This window comes from Oryx dammah, unplaced genomic scaffold (assembly GCF_014754425.2).
Source record: "Oryx dammah isolate SB20612 unplaced genomic scaffold, SCBI_Odam_1.1 HiC_scaffold_3, whole genome shotgun sequence".
Taxonomy (NCBI): Eukaryota; Metazoa; Chordata; class Mammalia; order Artiodactyla; family Bovidae; genus Oryx; species Oryx dammah.
Window position 1 is genome coordinate 16,810,431 of NW_024070187.1, and position 24,715 is coordinate 16,835,145.

General features: G+C 40.4%; 1 protein-coding gene across 7 annotated transcripts in view; it reads left to right on the forward strand.

Moving 5' to 3' along the window:
- LEF1 (lymphoid enhancer binding factor 1) overlaps positions 1–24,715 on the forward strand; it is a 121,359-nt gene that overhangs the window by 63,097 nt on the left and 33,547 nt on the right. For all 7 annotated transcript variants that reach the window (XM_040237502.1, XM_040237501.1, XM_040237499.1 and 4 more), the window contains exons 4-5: positions 17,945–18,077; positions 24,085–24,175. In XM_040237502.1, the coding sequence (XP_040093436.1) occupies positions 17,945–18,077; positions 24,085–24,175 (224 nt within the window). The remainder of the gene's footprint in view (positions 1–17,944; positions 18,078–24,084; positions 24,176–24,715) is intronic.

Below are 24,715 nucleotides of genomic sequence, written 5' to 3' on the forward strand. Positions count from 1 at the left end.
GTTCTTGCCTGGAGAATCCCAGGGACGGGGGAGCCTGGTGGGCTGCCGTCTATGGGGTTGCACAGAGTCGGACACGACTGAGGTGACTTAGCAGCAACAGCAGCATATATCAGAACTTCATTCTTTTTTCTAACTGCATAACATTCCATTGTATGGATGTTCCACAATTTGTTGATCCATTCATCAGTTGATGGACATTTGGATTGTTCTGCATTTTGGCCATTATGAATAATGCTGCTATGAATATTTGTGTTCAGTATTTATATGAACATATGCATTCCGTTCTCTTAGGTACAATGGAATTGCTAGGTCATATGGTAATTCTATGTTTAACTTTTTGAGAAGTTGAAAAACTATTTTCTTACCTATTTCTTTGAAATATTTTTAAAGGCCTAAATATCACCCAAAACATTTTTAAGGGTAGTAGGACTTAAACAAGTTAATATATATTGTTAGAGGAAATGTAACTGAACTAGGAATAAGCTGAGTAGGAAAATTTTAGGTTGTTTTAAATACAAGAAAGCATATTATTTACAATGATTTATGTTATCTCTACATTAAACTGGCTTAAATAGGGTTGATGGAGAAAATGAATTTTCATGGATTTTTTAATAGACATATTCAAACTCTGGTGAAATAAAGTTTAATTATTTTCAAGAATTAGCAGTAATAATCAAGGTTGAGAAGGTATCTTGAGCATTGCTAATTAACTGGAACACTTGAGAGCCTGAGGAAATGACCCTTGTTAACATAAACTGAAAGTTAAAGGGAAGGTGAAAAACAGAGGCACGTAGGTTCCCTAAAATGTTGCTTTTTGTTTTATAGGCAGGGATTTTCTTAATAGAATGATAGCTTATATTCTTCCTTGACATTCTATTCATCAGCTTGGCTTGGGAAATTGCAAGGTTCATGGATAATGTATTGATTGATTATGCTATTCATTAGTGTGTTGCATAACCATTCCTAAAATATAAACACAGATGATGATGGGGAGGGAAGGGTGGGAGGGTGGTAGGTTCTGTGGTGCTTTCTTGTTTGGCTATTTGCTTGGCATTTCTCATGCCTGCATCTGAGGCCCTGTGGCCTGTTCCAGGCCAACTTTTCCAACCTAATGAGAGAAGTTATTAACCACTGGATAATCAGAAAATGGGCTGCATCGTGGTTAGATGAAAGAAAATAGGGTTTAGTCCTGCCTTTCTTGTTTGCTTTGTGGTGTTGGACTTCCCTGAGCTTTCTTATCCTTGTCTAAAAAATGGGGATACTAATAATACTTTTCTTCCAGGGTGATACCAAGATCCAAATGAGACAAGGAACATAAAGCCATCTTGTAAACTAATGTCAATTGGTTTTGTCATAGTTCAGTTCGGGCTTTCCCCCACAGGATATCAGCCTTTCCTTAGAGTGTTCATTCATAGCTAGACCAAACTGCCAATGCTGTGTCCTCTTTGCAGTAAAGTACTTAAAGGATACCTGGAATCTAGATTCCAGGGTTCTTCAGCGTTTGTTGTTTTATAGACCATCACTCTGTAGCCATATGACTAACAGCGCTTACCGGTGCTGAATATCGGCTCAGACTGCCAGTGTAGACTCTGGGCTGGCCTTCTGGTGCATGTGTTTCTAAGTCAGGAGGCCACCATCTCCCTGCGCGGTGACAGGGGATTGCCACTCCTTAAGTCAACTGGGTTTGTCTTTGAAGGTTAATGTAGTGGTGGAGAGTCCAGGTAGAGTTGGGGTGCAGGAGTACACAGTGGTACCTGTGTTTGCTGCAGAAAGGGAGAGCCCTCAGTGGAATTTTGGCAGGATGACTCATCTCATCTGGAAGTTCTGTTTCTTAATCATAATTAGCACAGTCTTACCAGGTCCTTGGCCTGGGAAAAATTGGTTTAAAGACAATTAAAATGCTCCTTCCCTCTAATGTACATGTGTTTTATAAGCTTTATGAATGTTCCTCCAGATTACCAGTAAACACTGTCAGCAAGCCCATGCCCAATCAGAAGTGTGACACTGAGCCATCTTCAAACTGATTTTTTAAATGTTCAGGTAAATAAGTCATCTCTGATCATACACAGTTCTTTCTTTGCTTCTTGACATTCTTCTTCCTTTCTCCTGTTTACCCCTAGAAGAAACAGGACTTCAAAATATAAAAGTATTGAAATTCAAAGCTTTAGAACGCTTGGGATCACAGAATCAGTGGTGCTAAAGAGAGCATTGAAGATACTCAGGCCCACACTTTTATCATTTGTTGATGGCAAGAATCCAATCCTCAGACTCAAAAACATGAAGCTGTTGCCCCTGATTCCTGTCTTCCCACCCTTCACATGTGTTCACCTTTCTTGCTACCTCCTGTGTTGAGAATCATCTTTGGTCTGTCTTGGCCCCCCAGTATATATATTTGCACTTTCTGTGTTACCAGGTAAATCACTAACTTCAAACATCATTAAAATATTGGTATTCAGATGGAAGTGACACGTGCTAAGTTGAAATATTTATAAATTGAAATATTCTTCATGCGTTTAGATGGACCATATTGTAGCATACTTGCATCAGAGACAAAACATTCTTAAACACAGAGGTTATTTTTTTTATGAATTGCTTTATGTATGTATGTATCCTGGCTGTGCCAGGTCTTTGCTGCTGTGTGGGCTTTCCTCTGGTTGCAGCGAGTGGGGGCCGCTCTGTTGCTGTGCACAGTCCTTTCATTTAGGTGGCTTCTGTTGTTGCAGAGTGTGGGCTCTGGGGTGAATGGGCTTCAGTAGTTGCAGTACACGGGCTCAGTAGTTGTGGCTAGCGGGCTCTGTAGCGCAAGTGCAAAAGTTGTGGCTCACAGCCTTAGTTGCTATGCAGCATGCGGGATCTTTCCGGATTAGGGATTGAACCCACATCTCCTGCACTGGCAGGTGAATTCTTTACCACTGAGCCACAAGGGAAGCCCCAAAGAAGTTATCTTAATGGGGAGTAGAGATTTCTTTGAGGCTGCAAATCAGTAATGAAACACAGTGATTGAGAGGATTTTTTGAGGCCATTATTAATTGTTTCAGCAAATTTCTAAGTTAGCTTCATCTGGTATTCACCAAACTCATGCATGTGGACTCAGGCTTCTTTTTTTTTTGCAAAGTGGAATTAATACTGTATTTACATAGTGTGGTACCATTTGCAGTGTTTTTCCATGCATGATCTCATATGATCCTTACTCAGACTTAGCTGGGGAAAATATTAGCCTCATTTAATGAGCAATCTGAAATACAAAAAAGTATGTCATTTGCCTAAGTTCACGCAGCAATTATCAGGTAGGACCTGGAATAGTATCCAGGTCTTTTGATTTCAAATCCCGTATGCTATTATGATCTGCATGAGAATGAAACCCAGGCCAAAGCTTTGTTAAAGCGGAGAGTAGAGTGTCTTAAGAATATTCCTTAATTAACCCTTTAATTATTTTTGCTCCTTTATACTTCTCCCTAAAACTCATAATTGCTTTCCAGTATCCCTAAGTTGATTCTCAATTCTCTACAGAGAATTTATATCCTACTTCTTGAATGAATGTGCTATAAAGACAGCAGCCTCTCATTTCCCTCTTCATTAGTATTTAGCCCAATACCAGGTTCTGTGCAGTTGACCTGGATAGTTGCACTTTGAGATACTGCCCTCATGCTGGAAGCTGCATTTGTTAATGCACATATGACATAGTTTCAATTATTTGCTTTTCTGTATAAAATTCATTTATTATGGATAACTTTCAAAAATAATTACAGTAAGCATTTTATACATTTTGGGGCTATGTGAACTATTTCCATGAGAAGAGGGAAGAAGATGCCGACAAATCTACAAATCTCTTCTCACTCCTGTCTCCTGACTCGCCCAGTGCTGTTGAGGCCCAGGGGTGGGGAACCAGGCAAGAGTAATTGATGACCAGTAGCCACATGTCTTCCAAGTATTCACAGGGCCTAGGGACATGGATCAGGTCACCTTCGATCAAATAAAATGATAATCTTTGGAATTTCTTATTCTGAAATGGTTTCAGACAAAGATAAGGATATGTTCCTGTTACTTGCAAAGAGAAATAGGAAAGAAAAGTTTGTTTCACCTGGCAATTTAGGAAGGGATTCAGTGTTTGCCAGCAGTGTGCTGTTTCGTGTTTAACAACCAGCTTGCGGGGAAGTGGCACTAACTTTTCACATTTGCCAATTTTCATGGTATAAATAACCCACCATGGCCAATTTCAAACTACCAACATAGTATTAACAGGTTCTCAAAATTCCTGAAAATGTAGCAGTCAGCTCTAGAGAGCTAGGAGAAGCCAGCTCCAACACACTGCTATAAATTAACAGTAACCTAGGTTGCTGTTGGGAGAGGTTGTAGGTCAGGCATTCAGTATCTGCCTTCAGTTCATCAGCAAGTTTTCCAAAAAAAGATGCAAACTAATTTCATAAAGGACATTTACTATTCAAGTAGATGCTACAAAATGTAGTTTATCTTTGATTTTATATTCACAGGAGTATCCTTTTTCACCAACGGAGAAAGTTATTGTCATCTCTGCTACTCTACTTTTCCACTGGCTATAAGATATTTTTCTTCAAAATGCATAAGTAGAACTGAGTTTTTAAAGAGTCTTTACATTTTGCTTCCTCTTTTTTATACCATTGAGACAAATATTTTCAAGGAAAGTTTGCTATTCTAGTTTGACTTATTTGGGGGCTTTTAGATGAATCAAAATGTGGCGAATTATGTAATAAAATCCTCTTAATGTAATCTACTTCGTTTGTCACTCAGGTTTTATGCCTCAGTTTCAACTCATTTCAAGATTTTGTCTTCAAATCCAATACAAAAGGTTCTTTTCCCTTGACTCATATAAGTATATCCTATAAATAGTGATGTCTATAGCATCATTTTCACTCAAGACAAATTCTAGTGGTTTTTTTTTTTTCAGACAATATACTCTGACGTGAGATGAGAAAGATGATTACCCATCAAAGGCTGAGTTAATCATTAACTTGCAATGAATCTGAAAATGTATATTAGGTGTTTTTTAAAACAATCTGTGCTGACAAGTTGAAGAAGTTATATATAACTGCTGTGCAAATCACCTTTTATTCAGAAGGCTCACTGACCTATAAAACATAGATATTCTTTAGTAATTCCTTTTGTGCTATATAATATGAAATGCTATAGTTTTATATTATGTCATCTAAATATTTGGTTTTAAACTTACTGACTTGGCCTTCAGTATGAGATATTGGAACCTAAGGTTTGATTGCCAGCTCTGCCATGAAACTTTTCTGATTTTCAGTTTCCATAAGTTTCCTTTTCCATAAAAGGAACTTTTGTTAACAAACATGCCCTTTTTTGTTTATTTGTCTTAAGTCACATTGAGTAGGGAAAGGTGCATTCTTACCTACAGATTTTGAAACTATGAAGCAGAGCTGCCTATTAGAAATATAATGCAAATTCACAACTGTAAGTTGCCTGTTAGAAATATAATGCAAATTCACAACTGTAAGTCATACATGTAATTTTAAATTTTCTAGTAGCCCCATCAAAAAAGTAGAGAACCTGTATAATTAATTTTAGTAATAACTTTAACATAGTATAACCAAAATGTTATTTCAATATATAATCAATATGAAAAATTACTGAGATATTCTATTCTTTTTTCCACAGTAAATGTGTGAAATCCAGTGTTTTATAATGATAGCATATCTACGTTTGGACTAGCTACATTTCAAGCCCTCAAAAGCTGGTGACCACTGGCTACCATATTGGACAGCATGGCTCCACAGAATAACTTTAATGCTTATCTTAGAGCATAAATGTGACATTCATACGTTCATAGAAAATGAGTTGCTTTTCCTAATAAGCTTTAGCTTTCAATTCAAGTTATATAGTTAGTAGCCAAACCCAAAATAATTTGTAGTCTTTCCTTTGATTTCTGAAAGACTCTTCAGCAAATTCTATAGAAAAATGAGGATTCCCACAGACTTAAATGTTCATCTTTTTTTAAGCTGAGACTATTTTACACATATGGTACTTACTGAAAACAGACCACTTGATGGGACAAAATTAGCTCAAAAGCCGTCTTATTACTGTGTGTAAATGCTTCAAATCTGACCTTAAGAGAGAAGTCAACTTTATTTAAACTAAAATGAAGCAAATGCTTTTCATAGTTACTTTACATGTCAAGGATCCCTTTTCAGTATGAAAATACTAGGTTTAAGCCTGTTGGCCCTTGCTCCTATGGAATTTTGTACCATCCATTTGCCACCTGAGCACAGATCAGCTCATCCACCCTCCTGGGTAGCTGTGGGACTTCCCTGCCCTCAATGCCACGCAGTGTCCCCACTTCCTTTTCCCACAAGGAGATCTCGAGTCACCCAGGGTCACAGACTGGGCCTTCCGAGTGCTGTGGAAGAATCTTCCAGCCCCCTGAAACTGGATAATAGATTCTTCTGTGGTGACAGTGGGAACTTAGCTTCCCTTTACATATGCTTTACATATGCTAGGGCCATGGGTAGAGAGTCTTCTTAACCAGCCTGTGCTCAGACCAGCCCCAGAAAACCTGCTGGAGTCCCTTGAGAATGGATAGCTGGTGAGGTTAGAGGAGAACCTCCGGGGGTCCACTTGCCCCAAAGCAGTGTCCACCCTCTCTGGTTTCGGAGTTCCTGGAGTTGCCTCTGTGCCCTCCCCCGTTGCCCGTTGTCATCATGCAGCCTTATCATGGCTACGGAGGAGACACCGCCTGCCGCTCCTGCTCCACGCGCTCCGTGGTAGACTCAAGGCCCTTGCCCTGCTTCTCATCTGCTCTCACTGATGTGGTTGCATTCCATTACTTACTTCCCAGTGACCTACACAAACACCACTTTCAACGAGTTGAGTAAGCTCCAGCTTAGTAATAAGAATAGATTTTTATGCAGTGATTGCTGAAACGCTTCTCTCTTAGAACAGGGTAGCAGTGTTTAATCTCGGGTCCACGGACTGCTCCGTTCCCTCTCCTCCCCTGCACACACTGAAACCTCCCACCCTAGTCCATTGCTGTTTCTGTATAAAAGCTTCCCTCAGATTACAACGTCTGTGATCCAGAAAATGTTACATATCATTGGAATCTCGCTCTACCCATGACCTTCCTCTGTAAAATGTTATGTACACATATGCAACCCATAGCACCCATGCTCCTCCAGCCAGTCGCCCAGGCAGGCTCCTCCTCATTCTGCCTCCTCGGAATCCAGTGACCCTTCCTTTCACCTGTGCCTCATCGCTTTATTCATTTTCTGGATTAGCCACTGTCAGGCCTTGCTCTTAATATTTTACCACTAAAACAGTAAGTCTCAAACCTGTTTGTTTTGGTTTTTGGTTTATCTTGAACAACTCTAGTTCTTCCTCTTACTTTTCAAAGAGCAGTCTTTAACATGAAAAGCAAAGGCAGTGTTCAGAGGATTAGGGGTGTGGTGAAGGTGTTGTGAAATCACATAATAGGATGTTGCAACTTTACATAATTAAAAGTCATTTTCCCTTTTACTCTGATCTTTTCTCAGCTTCACCCCAGTCCCTCTATTTATAGACTCCAGTTACTGGAAAGTGGGTCCCCTTTAGGCTTCCAGAATGAGTTATTGCCCTTTGTTGCCATTCTTTTCAGCACTTCACAGTGATCAGTTCATCTATTTTGGGTAGAACAGATCTGTATTTAATCCAGGTTCAACCATTTACAGACTAACCTGTGTGACCTTGGGCGAAACTTAAACTTAAGTCTCAGTTTGTTTCCTTATTTGAATATGGAGATCCCAAGTATAAAAGTATCACTCATAGGCTGCAGAATACAGTGGACACTCAGTGAACATCCCTTCTCTTGTCTTTCTCACCCAAGCATCCAAGTTTTAACCTATAGCTGTGATGTATTTCCCTTCTACCATGTTTATTTTCTATAGAATTTAGTGCATTGCTGCTGCTAAGTCGCTTCAGTCGTGTCCAACTCTGTGTGACCCCATAGACGGCAGCCCACCAGGCTCCCCTGTCCCTGGGATTCTCCAGGCAAGAACACTGGAGTGGGTTGCCATTTCCTTCTCCAATGCATGAAAGTAAAAAGTGAAAGTGAAGTCACTCAGTCATGTCCAACTCTTCACGTTACTAGTGATTAATAAATGGTATGGGAGTTATCTGACTCTTTATTCACCCTAAAGGGTCAGATAATTAAGCCAAAAATTTCAGCTTAGACAGAACCTTGTAATAAAAGAGTTGCACTTAAATATAAAATAATGATTTCTCTAAAAAATTTTCCTAAAAGTCAAGTAATTTGGCCAGAATCTGATATGTTGGTTGTTATCATTCTCTTCAAAATAAATCTGTTCAGAGCCCCAACTCTGTTTAGTTCTTGCTCGTTTCTGATCCTTAAGCCATGACCCTGGTAATGTGGAACTTCCCTTGCATGTAGCTCGCTCTCTCTGATTCCCCTGACGCTGAGAGAAGGCAAGGGGCAGATACATGAATCCTCTCTTAACCCTTCGCCTCTGAGCCACCACCACTGTCCACTCTCATGTGTGAGTAACACACTGTTGACAACATAGTCCCCCGGTTAAAAAAAGTAAAAAGGAGAGGAGGAAAACACAAAACTAAATCTCAGAACTTTCCAGTGTAACCAGAATAACTGTAACACCAGATAATAACATTTGTAATGGTACTTCATTTTTATCTGCTGAAAATCAGTCGGTGATAACATTTTGCAAACGGAGAAAGAAATGAGAAAGTGAAGTGGGTTATCTGATGACATCAGGTCTTGCAGCATCCTGAGCTGATTAGAGCCATCCTCCATCCGCTCTCTCACTCCCACTGTTGGCTTTAGGAGAGAGTGGCTATGGGGTAGCCCTGACATAGTCACAAGAGCCCTTGGAAAGTGGGTTTTTCTAGTGGTTGTAGAAGAGGAAGTCAGTGTATGGGCTGCTTGACAGGGAATATGAGTCGTCCCATCTGACAAGCAGAAGGGACATGGGACCACCACAAGGAACAGAATTCTACTAGCAGCAGGAGTGAGCTTGCAGAGCCACCAGACAGAAACTTGGTCGACACCTGTGACGCCCTGAGCCGAGTGCCTGGTGACACCATACCGGGATTGGTCCCCATGGAATCTGTGATTTAAACCCCCACAGTACATTGTGATGTGTTAAGCTGCTGAGAAATTTGCAGTAACTTTAGGCAGCAATAGAAAACATGAGGCTCAATCCCTGTTTTTAATTTAAGGGTGTGAATTCTTTCTTAAACAGATTTCTTAGTGTTGAAAGCCTCATTTGGAGTTTAAGTCACAAAAAGTAGGTATTGAATGTCTCCGCTTCACCAGGACTTGTGCTCTATGCTAGGGATGAGTTACCAAGACCCGCCCTCTGTCTAGTGAGAGGGGACAAGAGGTAGCAATACGATGTGGCGAGTGCCTGGCATCCTGTCCTGTGGCTGCAAGCACAGAGCCGGTGAGAACTAGATGTACCCCCGGAAGGTCACGAGGGCTTCTTACACCAAAGGGCACAAATCTATTCCCAGCCAGTATCAAGGATTCCTTTGAAGAAAATAATTCAACTTGAATGAACGAACATAAGTTTAGGGTTTTATATTGAGTTAAAAGAGTTGAAGGAGTGTTGAAAAGTTTTAATATCATTTTAAAAGATGTGGTGTATATTATGTTTGATTGTTTGCTTTTCAAATTTCTCTTGTAGATTTGTAACACCAGCAAATAGAAAGGGAAAAATGATAACTTAGTACATCATGAAAGCACTTTACCTTTGTACCTCATTAATCAATTTCTTTCTGAGGTTAACTTACCAAATGTGGTACTTTTCACCTTGTTAGCTCAGATCGTCCACAATCAACAACTATCTCTGTACTGTTACTTTACCGTAGGCCGCTGTTCTCAACGAGTGGCCTGTGGCCCCCAGGACTCCTGGAGATAGGAGGTCCCAAGGGCAGAACTGCTCTCACGGTAACAGCAACACTTTCATCTTTTCTCCTGTGTTGGCACTTGCGTCAATGGCCCAGGAGCAACACTGGGTAAAACGATTGGTGCTTTGGCACCCAATGATACTAATAGTCATTAAATTCTACGTCACAACACCCTCCTAGAGGAGAAAATGCCAGAGTCATTTAGTAATATCCTTGATGAAGCAGTAAAAAAAAACCATCTTGACCCTTTGACTGCATAACTGACAGGCAAACTGTGGTTCTTTGGACTTTGGCACCTGGCAGATACTTTCTCACAAATGAGCAAGGTAAGTCTCTCTCCTCAGTGAAACAGTTAATAGCATTTGTTGCCAGTGATAAAATTTGAGCTTTCAAGCAAAAATTAAAATATGAGAAAACATGTAGCTACTCCGTGTGGTGGTGGTGATTTAGTCACTAAGTCGTGTCCGACTCTTGTGACCCAGTGGACTGTAGCCCGCCAGGCTCCTCTGTCCATGGGATTCTCCAGGCAAGAATACTGGAGTGGGTTGCTGTTTCCTTTTCCAGGGGATCTTCCCGACCCAGGGATTGAACCCCAGTCTCCTGCATTGCAGGCAGATTCTTTGCCAACTGAGCTACAAGGGAAGCCCATAGGCTTGATAACTTCTCAAATCCTTCAAGCTTTTCTGATAAGTGATGATACTAATGAATGTGATTTTTATATTGTATAACAAAATATGTCAACTCGGTGAACACTAGTTTCCTTATACCCAATGCAAAATGATACATGGATATATTCAAAGTGCTCAATAGAACAATCAATTTTAATATGAGTAGGAAAAGTGTATTGATAAGATTTTTGATTCTACATTGCAACTAGCTTTTGAGAAACTACAGAAGAAGAACATCCACAGTTATCTGAAGAAATTATTAAAAAAATCCTTCCCTTTCAACAATGTATCTATGAGGTCAGATTTTCTTCTTCTACTTCAGTCAAGATAACTTATCAAAGTGGAGATCTGAAGGTAAAAGCAGATATAAGAATCCAGTTGTCAAGACAACAAAAAAAGAATCCAGTTGTCTTCTATTAAACCAGTTGCAGAAGGCAGAGTTTGAGGGGTAATTCACCTGAAAGAGAGTACTGTGTCTTAGAGATGAGTGGTTTGAATTTTGAGGAGCAGAGTATTCGTTTATTGGCCCTCTTTCCCCCCTCCTCTTTCCTTTATCCATTCCGCAAATATTTATTGAACATATATTCCAGGACTTGATAGGTGTTTTATTTGCATTGTTCAGTGATCCTCACCTTCATCTCGTGAGGTGTGATTCCACCCATTTTACATGTGGGAATACTGAGATTCTGAAAAACTTCGTGAAGTACCTAAGTAAGCATAGTAACTGAGTGGTATTGGAATGTTCGGGATTTGAACTCTCTGCCTCCAGTTCCCGTGTACTTGAATATTAAACTATATTATTACTCATTTCATCCACTTGGCAACAAGAAGATGCCAGCACTGTCTGTTGTTAGTTCCTTGGGACACATGCTGTAGACTTCAGGGGCACCAACTTGGGTTCAAATCCTGTCTCTGCTACTTAACATCCTGTGATCCTGTATGAACTACTTACCCTCTCAGAACCTTGGTTTTCTTCTCTGTAAAACATAAATCACAACACCTGACTTAGGGGTAACTTCTGGACTAAGTGAGGAAACATATGGAAATCATCACCGTATAGAGAAGTGGGAACATGCAGGGCCCTCCACACCGTTTCATTTTAGCAGTGGTTCCAGCACTCTGCTTGGAGTCCTCCTGGTGACATCAGCCTTCTCCAAGTGGCCCATGGTTCTTTCCAGACTCTTCATCACCGTAGGCCCCAGGGCAGGCCTCACTCAGCTGGCAGGGTAGTTTGGAGCAGCAGTGGAGAGAGGGGCTGAGTGGTGAGTAGTGTGGGGCGGGACGAGCATGACGTGGGTGCCTGACTGTGCCAGCACAAGTTCTCTCCCCTCTGATTATGACGTACCTGTGTCCAGAAGGACTCTGCCTTCTCATCTATAAATGTAGAGATGACGCCACCCACCTCTGTGGATGAGTGCCACAGATGCAAAGGCGTGGCTATAAGGAAGGCGCTTCCTGGGTGTCCAGTACACATTGATTCCTTTCCCTACAACATGTTCCTTCATTTCTTCAGGAGAATTTAACAGATGTCCAATAGAGACCATTCCTTTGCCTCCGGAGTTGGGCTCATGGAATATTTGTCCTTTGTGAACCTTAAGAGTTTTTCCAGTTCCTGCTCAGGAAGTCTGCAAAGTCCTGGAGCTCATCATTATCTGGGAAAAAAAGCTGCTGCGTCACAACCAGTCATGGTCTTAGATGTGACAGTCACATCAGATCTGAGTCAGGTGTTTACTGTGGTGGAGCTTAGGAACGTTTTCCAGGTTACTTTAGAGTTCTCATTAACACAAGAATTATTGTATCCTTTTGGGGTATATTAAATCTGTTCTTCTTTGTGGGAAGGCTTGAGAAGCTCAGATTCTCAGAAGAGGAAGGGAAAGCACGATACGAAATAATTTGGCTTCTATTTCACCAACACCAGACTTCTTTAGAGTTTAATACAAAGTAAGGTACCACCATAACAATTCAGGCCAGGTGAAATTCCTCATCACAGTAAGTTGGTGGAGTGTTAAAATTCCCCTGGCTTCAGTTGATCAAATGTACAGCCAATTGAAATGGAACTCAAGACCCTCACATGCAGCCTGCTCCTGCATGGTGAGTTTAGTGGAAATCTGGTTACATGAAAAATGGGGACTGGCTCCTTGGACAGCAGGTTTCTCCTCGAATCACTCCACTTACCAGCAGGCCCATGGCCTGAGCCAGGAGGAAGCTGAGCCACTTTTTAGTCCTTCCCAGAACCGCATCCTCAGAGGCTGACAGCATGTGCGACAGCCTGAGTTACTGCCAGCGGCGAGTAGGTCATTTCTGGGAATGCTGCTTTGGGGGTGGCTCTCAGGGTCCCTAAGTGGCACCCACTTGGTGTCCATAGGAGGTGTGGGTTTTATTGGCTATGATGTCAGAGCAGTCTTTACCTGCAGAGACCTGCCTGGGTGGCAACCCAGCTGGCTTTCTTGGAGTGTTTTCCAACCCCGGACAGAAAGGTGGCCGTTGAGCGGGTGCAGCTCTGACCGCTTCGGCTGAGGTGCCTCTTTGTCTGACCTGATTCCTGTGCCAGGGACGGAGACCACACACTCATTTCACAGATGTCATGTACTGTCAGCTGTGGTCTACTCACTCAGCATCCAAGATTTTATGAACTGGGCTCTTCAGGGAGGCCACATGGTGTATTGGTAATGAACGTGGTCTCTAGAGCCAGGCGTCTTGCATCTGAACCTGGCTTTGCCACTGACCAGCTCTGGGCCTCTGGGAAAGTTACTTACCTTCTCTGTACTTCATCTTCCTCCTCCAGAAAAGGCGGATAATGGCATCTATAAAGTGTTGAGTACATAAGAAGTACTTGGCTAAGCGTAAGTTGCTGTAATTATTGTGTGCTACATGGGTAGGGTGGTCTGATGGTAGCCTTTCCAGTTTGGGAAAGTACTGTGGGCTTCCTCCTGTGTGGGTGCTGAGTATAGACAGGAGAGCTGTCTTCTCGAATCCATCCTTGATATTTTGTACCCACGCCCCGCTTCCAGTACCTGCTCTTTCCATCTTTCACCTTTGCTCCCTGCCGGGGATGTGTAGCTAGAATCAGTAGATGAAGATCTGTGGCCTGACTTGGCCACGTGCTGCTATGTGAGCTTAGACAAGGTACTGAACCCCTCTCTGAGCAGGCCTGGAGGATTTGGGACGACTTGAGGCTGCCAGGTATCTTGGAAAGGTGGAGTAATTGTGCATTCTATTTTCCCAAGATGATCGAGGAAGGAACACTTGTTGGGACTATCTGGTGGTTCTAAGACTTACCTGATTGTCCCTGTGAATGAAAAAGAATCCCACCCACCCCCATACAGGGAGATGTGTGCTGGGAAAAGCACAAGGCAGGGTAGGGGAGGATCCAGAAGACTGGGTGCCATACTGGCTGCGCAGGACCCAGCAGAGTCCCAGCCAAAAAAGATGGAGTTTCCCTCCTGCTTGGTTCCGTGGTACTGAGTGCAGCAGGGGCTTCTGTTCCCATTGTCTTCGCAGTGACCCTGTATTCCTGGAGTTGTGCAGCGAGCGGAGCTGTCTCATTTTAAGCGCTGACAGTAGTCACAACGTGAGTACCCATCCCTGTTGACCTCTGATTCTCAGCTTCCTGTCTTGGCAAATAAAAATCTAGGACCAAAGGAATTTTTGATTTCTTTCAGGTTTAATGTGATACAAAGGGATACAGATATACACTGTCTATTCTATCACCTGGTTCTTCTTCTTCATAGTACTTGATGCAGTCTTTTTAGATTTTGCTTTGGGTTTTTCTGTTCTGTTTTTTACATCCTTCTTTTGTGTCTCCAACACCTGCACCCCCATTTTCAGGCACCTAGAAAGGAAGCTGCCGTGTACAGGACAGCAGCCCCAGATCACGTTTGGCACATTTTGGGTGTTAATGAATATATGCATATGCCCACATAGACACCTATAACCAGGCATTATAATATAGTTTCATAAATTTGTCTGTAGAAGCTAAGGGATCAATTATTCTTCCTTTCCTCACATACTCCCCTCCCCAATATGCAGCACATTGTTATTTGGAGATTAGAAGACTAGAATTAAGAATAGTTACATAGGGAGTTTGGGACTGGCATGTGTACACTGCTGTATTTAAAATGTATAATCAACAAGGACCTACTGTATAGCACAGGGAACTCTGCTCAGTAATATGTAATGACCTAAATGGGAAAAGAATTTGGAAAAGAATCAATACATGTATATGTGTAACTGAATCACTTTGCTGTACACCTGAAACTGAGACGTTATTCATCAACTGTGCTCCAATATAAAATTTAAAAATTAAAAAAAAAAACCCAAGGGCAGATGGGGAAACAATGGTTATATTTTCTGTCTTAAAACTTGCACAAAGTAGCGGTGCCCAGGTTCTCGCCTTGTGTGCGCAGGTAGTATCAAGGGACGGTAACTCCTGATGTCAGAGGAAGCCCACAGTTCAGGGCTAAGGACACTTGATTGGGGAGGTGCTGTGCCAAGCGTCTGTGGTGTCAGTTGGATCCTTTTATATACACAGTGGAGGTGGTCAGCAGGAGGCAAACTCTAACCCTTAGAATTGTGCTCGCTCATATTATTGAGATTTCATATGCTTTTATTATTTGGCCACAAAAATGGACATAATCCTTGTTGGCTTTAACACACCTACTAGTACTGCTTTTGCTATCCATCTTGCAAAATATAAGACAAGGCCAGAGCTTAAATTAAAATCCTCAGCTTCTTATCTCCTTCCCACAGGAAAGCAAATCTGTGTTGAAAACCGTAAAATTAAGAGGAGAGCAAGGATAGCATAATTTAGCAAAAATTCATGGCACCAGATTCTGAGCTATATGACTGGAGGGATAGGTCAGACATTAAGAGGATGCTGCCTGCTAATGCAAGTTCCTTAAGGTGGTGCTCTGAAAATAAGAAAGGCATGTAAAATGTGTGTGTGTGTGTATACATATATATATATAAATATATATATATATATTTGCAGACGATTTCTGCAATGCTTTACTCTTTTTAACTACCCTAAGAAAATATCTTTGTAGATTGTTTGGCAATTATGCTTCTTATGAGACTTCTGAAAAGAAACTCGAAACAGTTATTCTCAAGTATAGTTGAAATTCATTCATTTTAGCATTTGAGTGTTGAGATTTTCGCTTCCATATTTAAAAGGGTTTATAATAATAACATCCTCACACCCACCCACCCCCCACTTCTTCTAGCACTCTGAATTCCTTATATTTGAGAAGCTCATTCTGTGTACTTGGCATACTGTATCATTAACACTTGAAAAGCATGGAAAAAAATTTTTTTAACCTTTTACACATTTATATGCATAGATGTCTGTGCAGAGGTGTGTAGAGAAAAGGCGTGTGGCTTTGATAATGGTGCTCTACTTAATAAACGCCAAGGGCTATAGGAGCATGCGAGTTCCGCTGTTAGAGGGGAGCTGGTAATTATAAAATAGAGGGAAATCTAGCAAGGAGAGCATATCATTGTCTAAAAAAGTGTGATTTTTTCCCCCCCTTGCTTTTTTTTGGTTCATAAGTTTCTTTGGGTGGAGATTGTAATGATAGGGTGTAAAGAATTACTAACTATAAAGAGAATTAAAAGTTACTAGAATAATTACTCCTAATTTTCCTGAGGATGGTTCTTTCTGTTGGAACCACATGCTTTTTACACCTAATTTGTAAAACAACAACAACAACAAAAAGGGACATAATCAGTGTATGTAGTAGGTACAGCCATCATACATAATTGAGTCATGGTTCTCAGCCATTCAGATTTGTCCCTACACTTTAAGCAGTTTACACTGTGCATTTTTCAGGGACTTACACAAAAAAATTTTAATAATATATTCTTTTCTGGAGAAAGTGATTTCACATGTATTTTAGTCTGTAGAATAGTAACAGTCTATTTAAACTAGCATCATGAAGGCATGTTTGAACTAGTGAATTAGAGAATATTTAGAATTCATTAGTTTATTACTTTTAAATTCATGAGTTACTTATTATTATATTTCTAAATAGATATTTTTTCTGAGACAGCCTAAATTAGGAGATGAGTTTAAAATCAGAAACATATTGTGCATATAATTGTGTTGAATTGTGTGTGGGGGGTAGTTTCTTTTAAAACAATCCTCTAATTAGGTTAAACTGCCTGAGTCTTGTTTGTATTACTGATGTGCTTAGTAAGCACTTTATTGAGGGGGCAGTATGCATGGGAGATTCAACTTTAACCAAACAACAGAATTCCAGATTTCAAATTGAAGTCCAAATAAATAACCTGAGCCTTTAATAAGTGTTACTATTATATAGTCTTAGAATTCCAAATTAAATAGTAAAATTTATTTTTAAACAAATAAGAGACATAAAATATGTTAAATATAAATGTCAACAATTTGAAGTGTTCTTATAAGCTGTATTTCACATTATGCAGTTAAACCCAAGATTAGAAATTCCATTTTATCTGTTAATACTTTTGGAAACTAGAGGAACTAAAGATGAGCTAAGCAGCTCTAAAGCATAATAAATGATGGTCATGTTTGATTGGCGAAACTATAGAACATGAAAAAAAATGGTATAATTTGGTTCTTAAGGATGTACAATTCTGTTTGTGTGCACATGAGTACACTCATGTATGTGTGTACGCTCAGTCGTGTCCAACACTTTGCAACCCTGTGGACCCACCAGACTCCTCTGTCTGTGGGATTCTTCAGGCAAGAATACTGGGGCTGGTTACCATTTCCTCCTCTAGGGGATCTTCCTGACCCAGGGATCGAACCCACATCTCTTGTATCTCGTGCATTGGTAGGCGGGTTCTTCGCTAGCTGGGCCAGATTTACTGCTCTACAACTCTAGGATTATGAATTTTATAAACTAAGATGATGTCATTACAGCAAATTTATATATACAAGGTTGTTTAAAAAGTTGCCTTTTAAGTTGGAACATTTATTCATTTATCTATTCATAATGTTTATTGAATGCCCATTTTATGCCAAACATATATAATGAATAGAGTTACTAAAACATTCATAACTTTTGCTCCAGAAACTGTTTATTGACTTAAAGCTAAGGAGATAATCCAAAAGGGGTGTAAATATGTATGTATAGAAAATTGATGTCATGGAATAATAGTGACCAACCTAAATCTCCAAAGGGGCCTAGGTCAAATAACTGATCGTTCTCTTGGTGGGATATTCATGTACTTAAGGCATATTTAACACGAGAAAATCCTGAAAATCTTAAGTGGGTAGAGCAGATACTTCAGTTGTTTAGGTCTGGAGATATTCTTGGTTGACTTTTGCGGAGAGAGGAGACAGGAGCTGGGATTCCATATTAACTGTTGTCCTTGTGGTTACTTTGCAGTCAAATAAAGTGCCCGTGGTACAGCCATCCCATGCGGTCCATCCTCTCACCCCTCTCATCACGTACAGCGACGAGCACTTTTCTCCAGGATCACACCCGTCACATATCCCATCAGATGTCAACTCCAAACAAGGTGAGAGCCTTGCCGCCCAGGCCTCTTTGGGTAAGGAAGAGCCTCGTCTCACCAGTCTGAGTGACCTCACCGGTGCCTCTGCTCATGTCATAACACACTTGTAGGAGATAAGAGTAATTTATTTGATAGCAATTTTTTAATAAGCATACAAGAATTTGTTGTTGGCCTTTTCTTTTTCGGGATAAAGAAAAACAAAATAGTGAAGGGTCATTTTCATCGTGACAGCTCTGAAGATCTATGATCACAATATAAACCAATATGTTGTGAAAATATATTACAAGTTCAGTCCTCGGCGCCCCCTGCAATATTCATTTATTTCAGCATGTACTACGTGTTGATGATAGTACTGAAAAAGAAGTTAGAAAAGGGACAAAGTAGGAGGTGTTTTTCTTCAAATGTTATATTTTTGAGACTTGTGATTTCCTTTGGTTTCAGTAATATCCCTGTTGTGTTTTCTTTTCTTTTGGATGTTTCTCAACAAAAATTATGTTTAAAATACAAAGGGTTTCCCAGGTGGTGCTGGCGGTAAAGAATCCACCCGCCAATGCAGGAGACCTAAGAGACACAGGTTTGATCCCTGGGTCAGGAAGATCCCCTGGAGGAGGGCATGGCAACCCACTCCAGTATTCTTGCCGGGAGAATCCCATGGACAGAGGAGCCTGGCAGCTACAGTCCATAGGGTCACAAAGAGTCAGACACAGCTGAAACAACTTAATACACACACACATAAAGTACAAAACCGTTTCTGTCTAAAGTCAAAACAGACTAAGTGTTGGTGGCTCAGTTGTGTCCAGCTCTTCATTACACCATGGATATAGCCCACCAGTCTCCTCTGTCCATAGGATTTTCCAGGTAAGAACACTAGAGTGGGTCTGCATTCAAAGCAACATGAATCTTATTTTGCTTCTCTACACTGTTACCAAGTTCTGCCTCTGTGTCATTTACAGAGAAACATACATCATAAGTCTCAAAAACCAAAACGCCTGTTTGTAACGTGAGGCGTGAGGGTTGGTGTGGTTGTCGGACGGACACAGAGCACAGGCCCTCGAACCCTTCTGGCCCCAGCACCCTAGAGCAGGGCTTGAGAGAGGGCCAGTTTGTTCACAGGGGAGCCCTTGCTGTCTTCATGGGCATGTACACTTGGACCTCAGCAGGGTCTTGAGATGTTCACAATGAAAGATCCTGTAAAACCACGTGAAGGGTAAAGGGGCCAAACATGCCTTCTCCAGCGCTTCTCCCTTTGTCCAGCCCTATCTTTGATGGACTGTGAACAACAGTATTTAGTAAGTGTGTAAAACAACAGTGAAGTTCAGAGGTTGGGTGTTTTTCCCACCTCTGTGAACACTTTTAGGTTAAATATATATCATCTTCATTTCCCACCTTTGTTAAAAAGACGACTCTTTGACAGTTTAGTAGGACTTTGCTTGCTTGGAGCCCCAGTACGTCTTCTTAGAGAAGGCAAGAATCATTGTGGCGGATGTTTCCGGGTCTGTCTCTATTTTATTCTCATTTCCAGCCCTTTCTCTCCTCTACTTCCTTTTGTAAAGGACCACCAAATAATCAGAAACAACAAAGGCAGATCTGTGAATATGTAGTGAGAAAGGAAACGTAAGACAAGCGTCTTCGGAAGAAAGCTGAGTTTGAGAGGGAAGCTCAAGAATATGACCTTGGCTGTGGCAAGTCTGAGGTCCCTTTGGGGTATCTGAAGGGGAATGTGCAGGTCACAGTCCCAGAGCAGGGCCTAAGCTAGAGATGCACGTCTGGGGACCATAAAGAGGCAGATGACAGCTAAAGACAGATATAAAAGCCCCAGACAAACCATCATCAAAAAGAATCCAAGAGTATGTTTTATTTAGTTTTAAACTATTTATTTACATAACAATTACATAGTATTTACCTTATCCCAGTCCCCATTCAGAGCACTTTGAAATGAACTTATTTAAAAAAATAACATTATAAAAAAATTTAAAAGAGTAACACACGATGGTTCAGTAGTTTTTCTCTCACAAATTCTAGGAGAGTTTAGATTTTAAAACAGAAATTTTTCTAACTGGCTACCAATTACAATTGCATTTTCTCTTCTGTTTCCATATCTTACTGCTACCCTACCTTGTTTTACCTTAATAATTGTAATTTATCATTACTCCTCAAACCTTTTCTGTTAAACAAGCTTTTCAGGACTAGAGAAGGGACTAGTGGGCATGACCAGAAATTGTCTGCTTGCAATTTCTTTGAAATATTTTGTGCTAAAAATTTGTGATTTTTGCATTCTACTCTATAATACTGTTTGCTTTTGTTATAATATAAAAATCCTGTTTTTAATTACTTTTTTGTCATAGACTTAATGTATCCCATCACCATGTAGGTAGGGGGATATAAAACCTTGGTTTAAGAATTAATTTACATGATCTTGAGTGTATATCATTCCACTTGGGTACAGTCATCACCAAAAAATAAGTATGATGGAGAAAAGTCTAATGCTTATTGGATCTCTTGCCTTTACTCTTCTCTCCCCTGCCTGCCTTTTGGTTCTATCATGTACAGCTGGTTACAGCATGGTGGTACTAAGCTGCTGATTTCAAAGTTCCTGGGTGGCTGGTTAGTTTTATCCCCCAAAATAATAATAATAAAAAAAGAAACTCATGTTCATACTCTAACTCTAGTTGGGCTTATTCAATAAATATAAACAGTTTGTCAGCAGAACCCATTTTATTTTTAAGAAAACACCTTTAGGTTAATTTCCTGTTAGGAATCACACTAGTTTTTACGCATGTGTGTTGGGGTAAGGTGGTAGGTGCAAGTATAGTTGTAAGAAGAAGAAAGGAAGCTAATATCCATCATTTTGTTCCACTCATTGTGTCGGATAAAAATGTTAAGAGGAAGAGCTTTTAGCAAATACTGGGTTTATGTACCTGTTTATGTATTTGCATCCTTGTAAATAACAGCAAACACTCAGCACAGCACTTACCAGGCACTTTTCTTTATTATATATGAATGCATTTACTTTTCAGAACAACCTCTATTTCATTTTTATTCTGATTCTGCAGAATAATAATTAAATAACTTCCACAAGAACATATAGTTAGTGAGTGGCAGAACTACTGTATCGAAGCAGTCTGACACCAGAATCATTTTAGCTGTATTTATAAAACTTAAAAAAATTTAAGGATATATTGCATATAGCCTCCAGCATATGCACTGTGCTTAGTCACTCAGTGGTTTCCAACTCTTTGTGACCCCATGGACTTAGCTCTCCAGACTCCTCTGTCCATGGGGATTCTCCAGGTAAGAATACTGAAGTGGGTTGCCATGCCCTCCTCCAGGGGATTTTCCCAACCCAGGTCTCCCCCATTGCAGGCAGATTCTTTACCATCTGAGGCACCAGGGGATCCTGTATAACAAGTGCTCAATAAATACTCGTTAAATAAATGATGTGTAGCACAGGAGTTGGTAGAGAGACACACACTTTTAGGAATCTTTGGAAACAGGATCTTAGGACAACAATGAGCTATTTAGAGAACACAGACCCACTTTCTTCTGCTCGTGTAATGACCTAAGCCATACCATGTGTATGCGTGCAAATGGCTTATCGTATTGACCCAGCATGGGTAATGTGTTCATTTGTTTCATCACTCAGAATTCTATTCAGAGCCTTCTCTGCGAGACAGCCATGGTTTGATACACAGATAAGGGGAAAAATGGTCTTTTTTTTTCCTAGCAGTGATAAGCTCACACAGGAAATCGTTTGCACAAACTCACTATAAAACATAATGAAGAACATCTTAAGTACCATGTTAAAAGTACAGATAAAACGTTGTAGATTCTAAGAAGAAAGATTTCTCACAGCAGTAAAAGTTAGAGAATATTTCATGAGAGAAAGTTATCTGAAATATGAGGAGAATTTTAATAGAAACAGTCAAATACCCAGCACAGGAACTAGCATGTAGCAGGTGCTAAGGAAACGGTAGTTCCCTTGTTTGGTTTTAAGCAGTAAAATCAAATCCAAATATGAAAAACAATTGTATTTTTTGTTCTATCAAGTTGTTCCTACGCCAGATCACAAATGCACTGTTCTCAGTGTACTTAAAAACACAGACTCGTGTGGAGAGCAAGGTTTCCAAGTCCTCTGCTTAGAGACGTGTGACTGAAAGCAGTTTACTTCTCTGCATCCCAGAGATAAGATCCCAGGACAAATCATATTTTTTAGGTACCTAAACAGTCACTTCACCTCCCTAACAAAGGGGTTAAAGTTGACCATTCACACAATTCAGCCTCTAATTATGATTTTCAAGTTCAAGTTTCCACAAAGTTTCCAATATTCTTCTGTGTTGGTCCGGTTTTTCAAGACTGAGCAACCCCCCTGTAGAACGACAGCTTTGGAGAATCTGGGGATGAGGAGGGCAGCAAGTTGGAGAAACTACCCTATGATTCTGCCATGTCAAGAATCACTACTACAGGCCCCCTGCTGCTCCTGCCTCCCCAGGCCCAAGTTAAAACAAATCCCAAGGGCTCCTCTGTGATAAAAGAAGCAGTATTGACAGGTTTTTTATAAAGGGAGATTTTTATGGTAACTCTGCTAAAGTGAACTTCCAGCTTCCATAAAAAGTTGCCAGGGGCTCTGCTTCAGAGAGAGAGAGTAGATCCACAGAACTTCCTTAGGTCCTATTGTATCCAATGCTTTTGGTGAATTGATGATATAAAGGAATTTAAAAAAATACTCATTAAATTTGAAAGTGATAAGAGATCAAAAAAGAAGATTTTAGACTCCTTTTAAAAACAGCAAAACCTGAGATGATCTCATGTAAACTCCGTCGAAAGAGATTAAAGACCTTTCTCCTTCCTAGCTACTTCTTCTAAGAGTTAAAGAATAGTTTGTCCTAACTTCAAAGTCAAATTAACATCAACTTTGAAGACAACACTTCTTAAGCTATTCCCATATGCTCAAGGCCTTCAATATCTTTTAATATCCAAATGAAATTCACAGACATTTTGAATAGTAAAAAAGCAGAATACGTAAAGAACATCTTCTGTATACTCACCTGATTTTGCATACGAGGCAATATAATTATAGCCACTGAATGTATATTCGGGTTGTTAAACCTGGGGATATACGTTTATACAGGATAATGCTCTTTTAAAGCCAGATTAACTGTGTAAAGAAACTCCTGTGGCTTTCTTCTGTTCAGAATCACTTTCCCCCAGATATGAACGTAACGTTTTGTTTTGCGTTTTTACGTATACATCGCACCCCTTCTTTTCAGTACCCAAGGTAAGACGTAAACAGGGATGTCAAGTGGGACTAGGATTAGGCGTCATCTCTGGGTGGTTTCACAGCTCTAGGGTAGTGTGCTCCAGGGAGTGTGAGCTCGTGAAACAGCGTGGCACGCTCGTTCTCTGTGGAGTACAGCTGATCCAGACCGGCTTGACCTCAGAGCCCAGGGGACTCGACCCGGTGAAGAGCTCGGTTGGAGCTGCAGTGCCAGAGACCAGATGAATCCTATCACGTGCGGCCATTATGGGGCTGAAGATTATTTCCAATTAATCTTTGATCCTCTGAGGTATCACATTTCCCAAATCTACGTGCCCATAAGGGAGCCAGTGAAGACCTGAAACGAGCGATTTACCTAATCCTTGAACACCACGGCAGGCCTCCTGCTTATGAAGAGCTGTCATTCTACACAGAAACAGTTGTCTACCCTTTTCCTAACCGAAGTGAAATAATGAGGCAAACTTAAGTACTTTTACAGTCTCATTTTGATGCTTGTTTTACTCGCAGTATATTTACTGTTTTAGGAGCCCCTCAAGATGTACCACCTTCGGATGTGTTTTCTCAGATAATGAAATCTTGAGTAAAGATAACAAACTGACTTCTGTTAAATCAGAAAATTAAATACTGTCTCATTCTACACCTTAAGTACTAATGACATAATGCATTTTCTTGCCTTTCTATTTCTCTCAGAAATCGAATGTCCTGTGAATCTGCCTCTCCATTGTTCTTTTTAAACAGGCATGTCCAGACATCCTCCAGCTCCCGAGATCCCTACGTTTTATCCCCTGTCTCCGGGTGGTGTTGGACAGATTACCCCACCTCTTGGCTGGTAAGATCCTTCTTGCAACCTGCAGCCAGACGTCTGATATCTCCTACTCCCCATTTATGGAAATTAGCTTTATGAATAATAACACTTGTGGAGTTGAAGAAACTTCAACACACAAGGTGCTAACTTTATTTCATTTCAATTTAAAAGATTAAAAAACATACAGACTTTGAAATGGACTGAGTCCGTTTGCTAATATGTGTAGAAAATGACTGTGTAGCATTTGCTTTGAAGCTTATAGTTTTATGGATTCAATTTGTGGCTCTGGGCATTTACTATGCCTGTACAAAGTGTTCACTGTGGTTTTTCTTTTCTAGTTCTTTATGAACAACTTATATTTTTAAAGCATAACCTTAGATATATTGAATATCGATCTTTGCTTATAAATGGGCAAGTGATGTAAATGACAAATAACTGTAACAAATGCAAAAGCATCTTTTGAATTTTAATAAAGTAAGCACCAGTTTGAGTTCAGAGGAGTGAAAAACTGACGAATGGACTTTATCCTTTCAGAACCCAAGTGTTCTCTATTTTGTTTTTTCT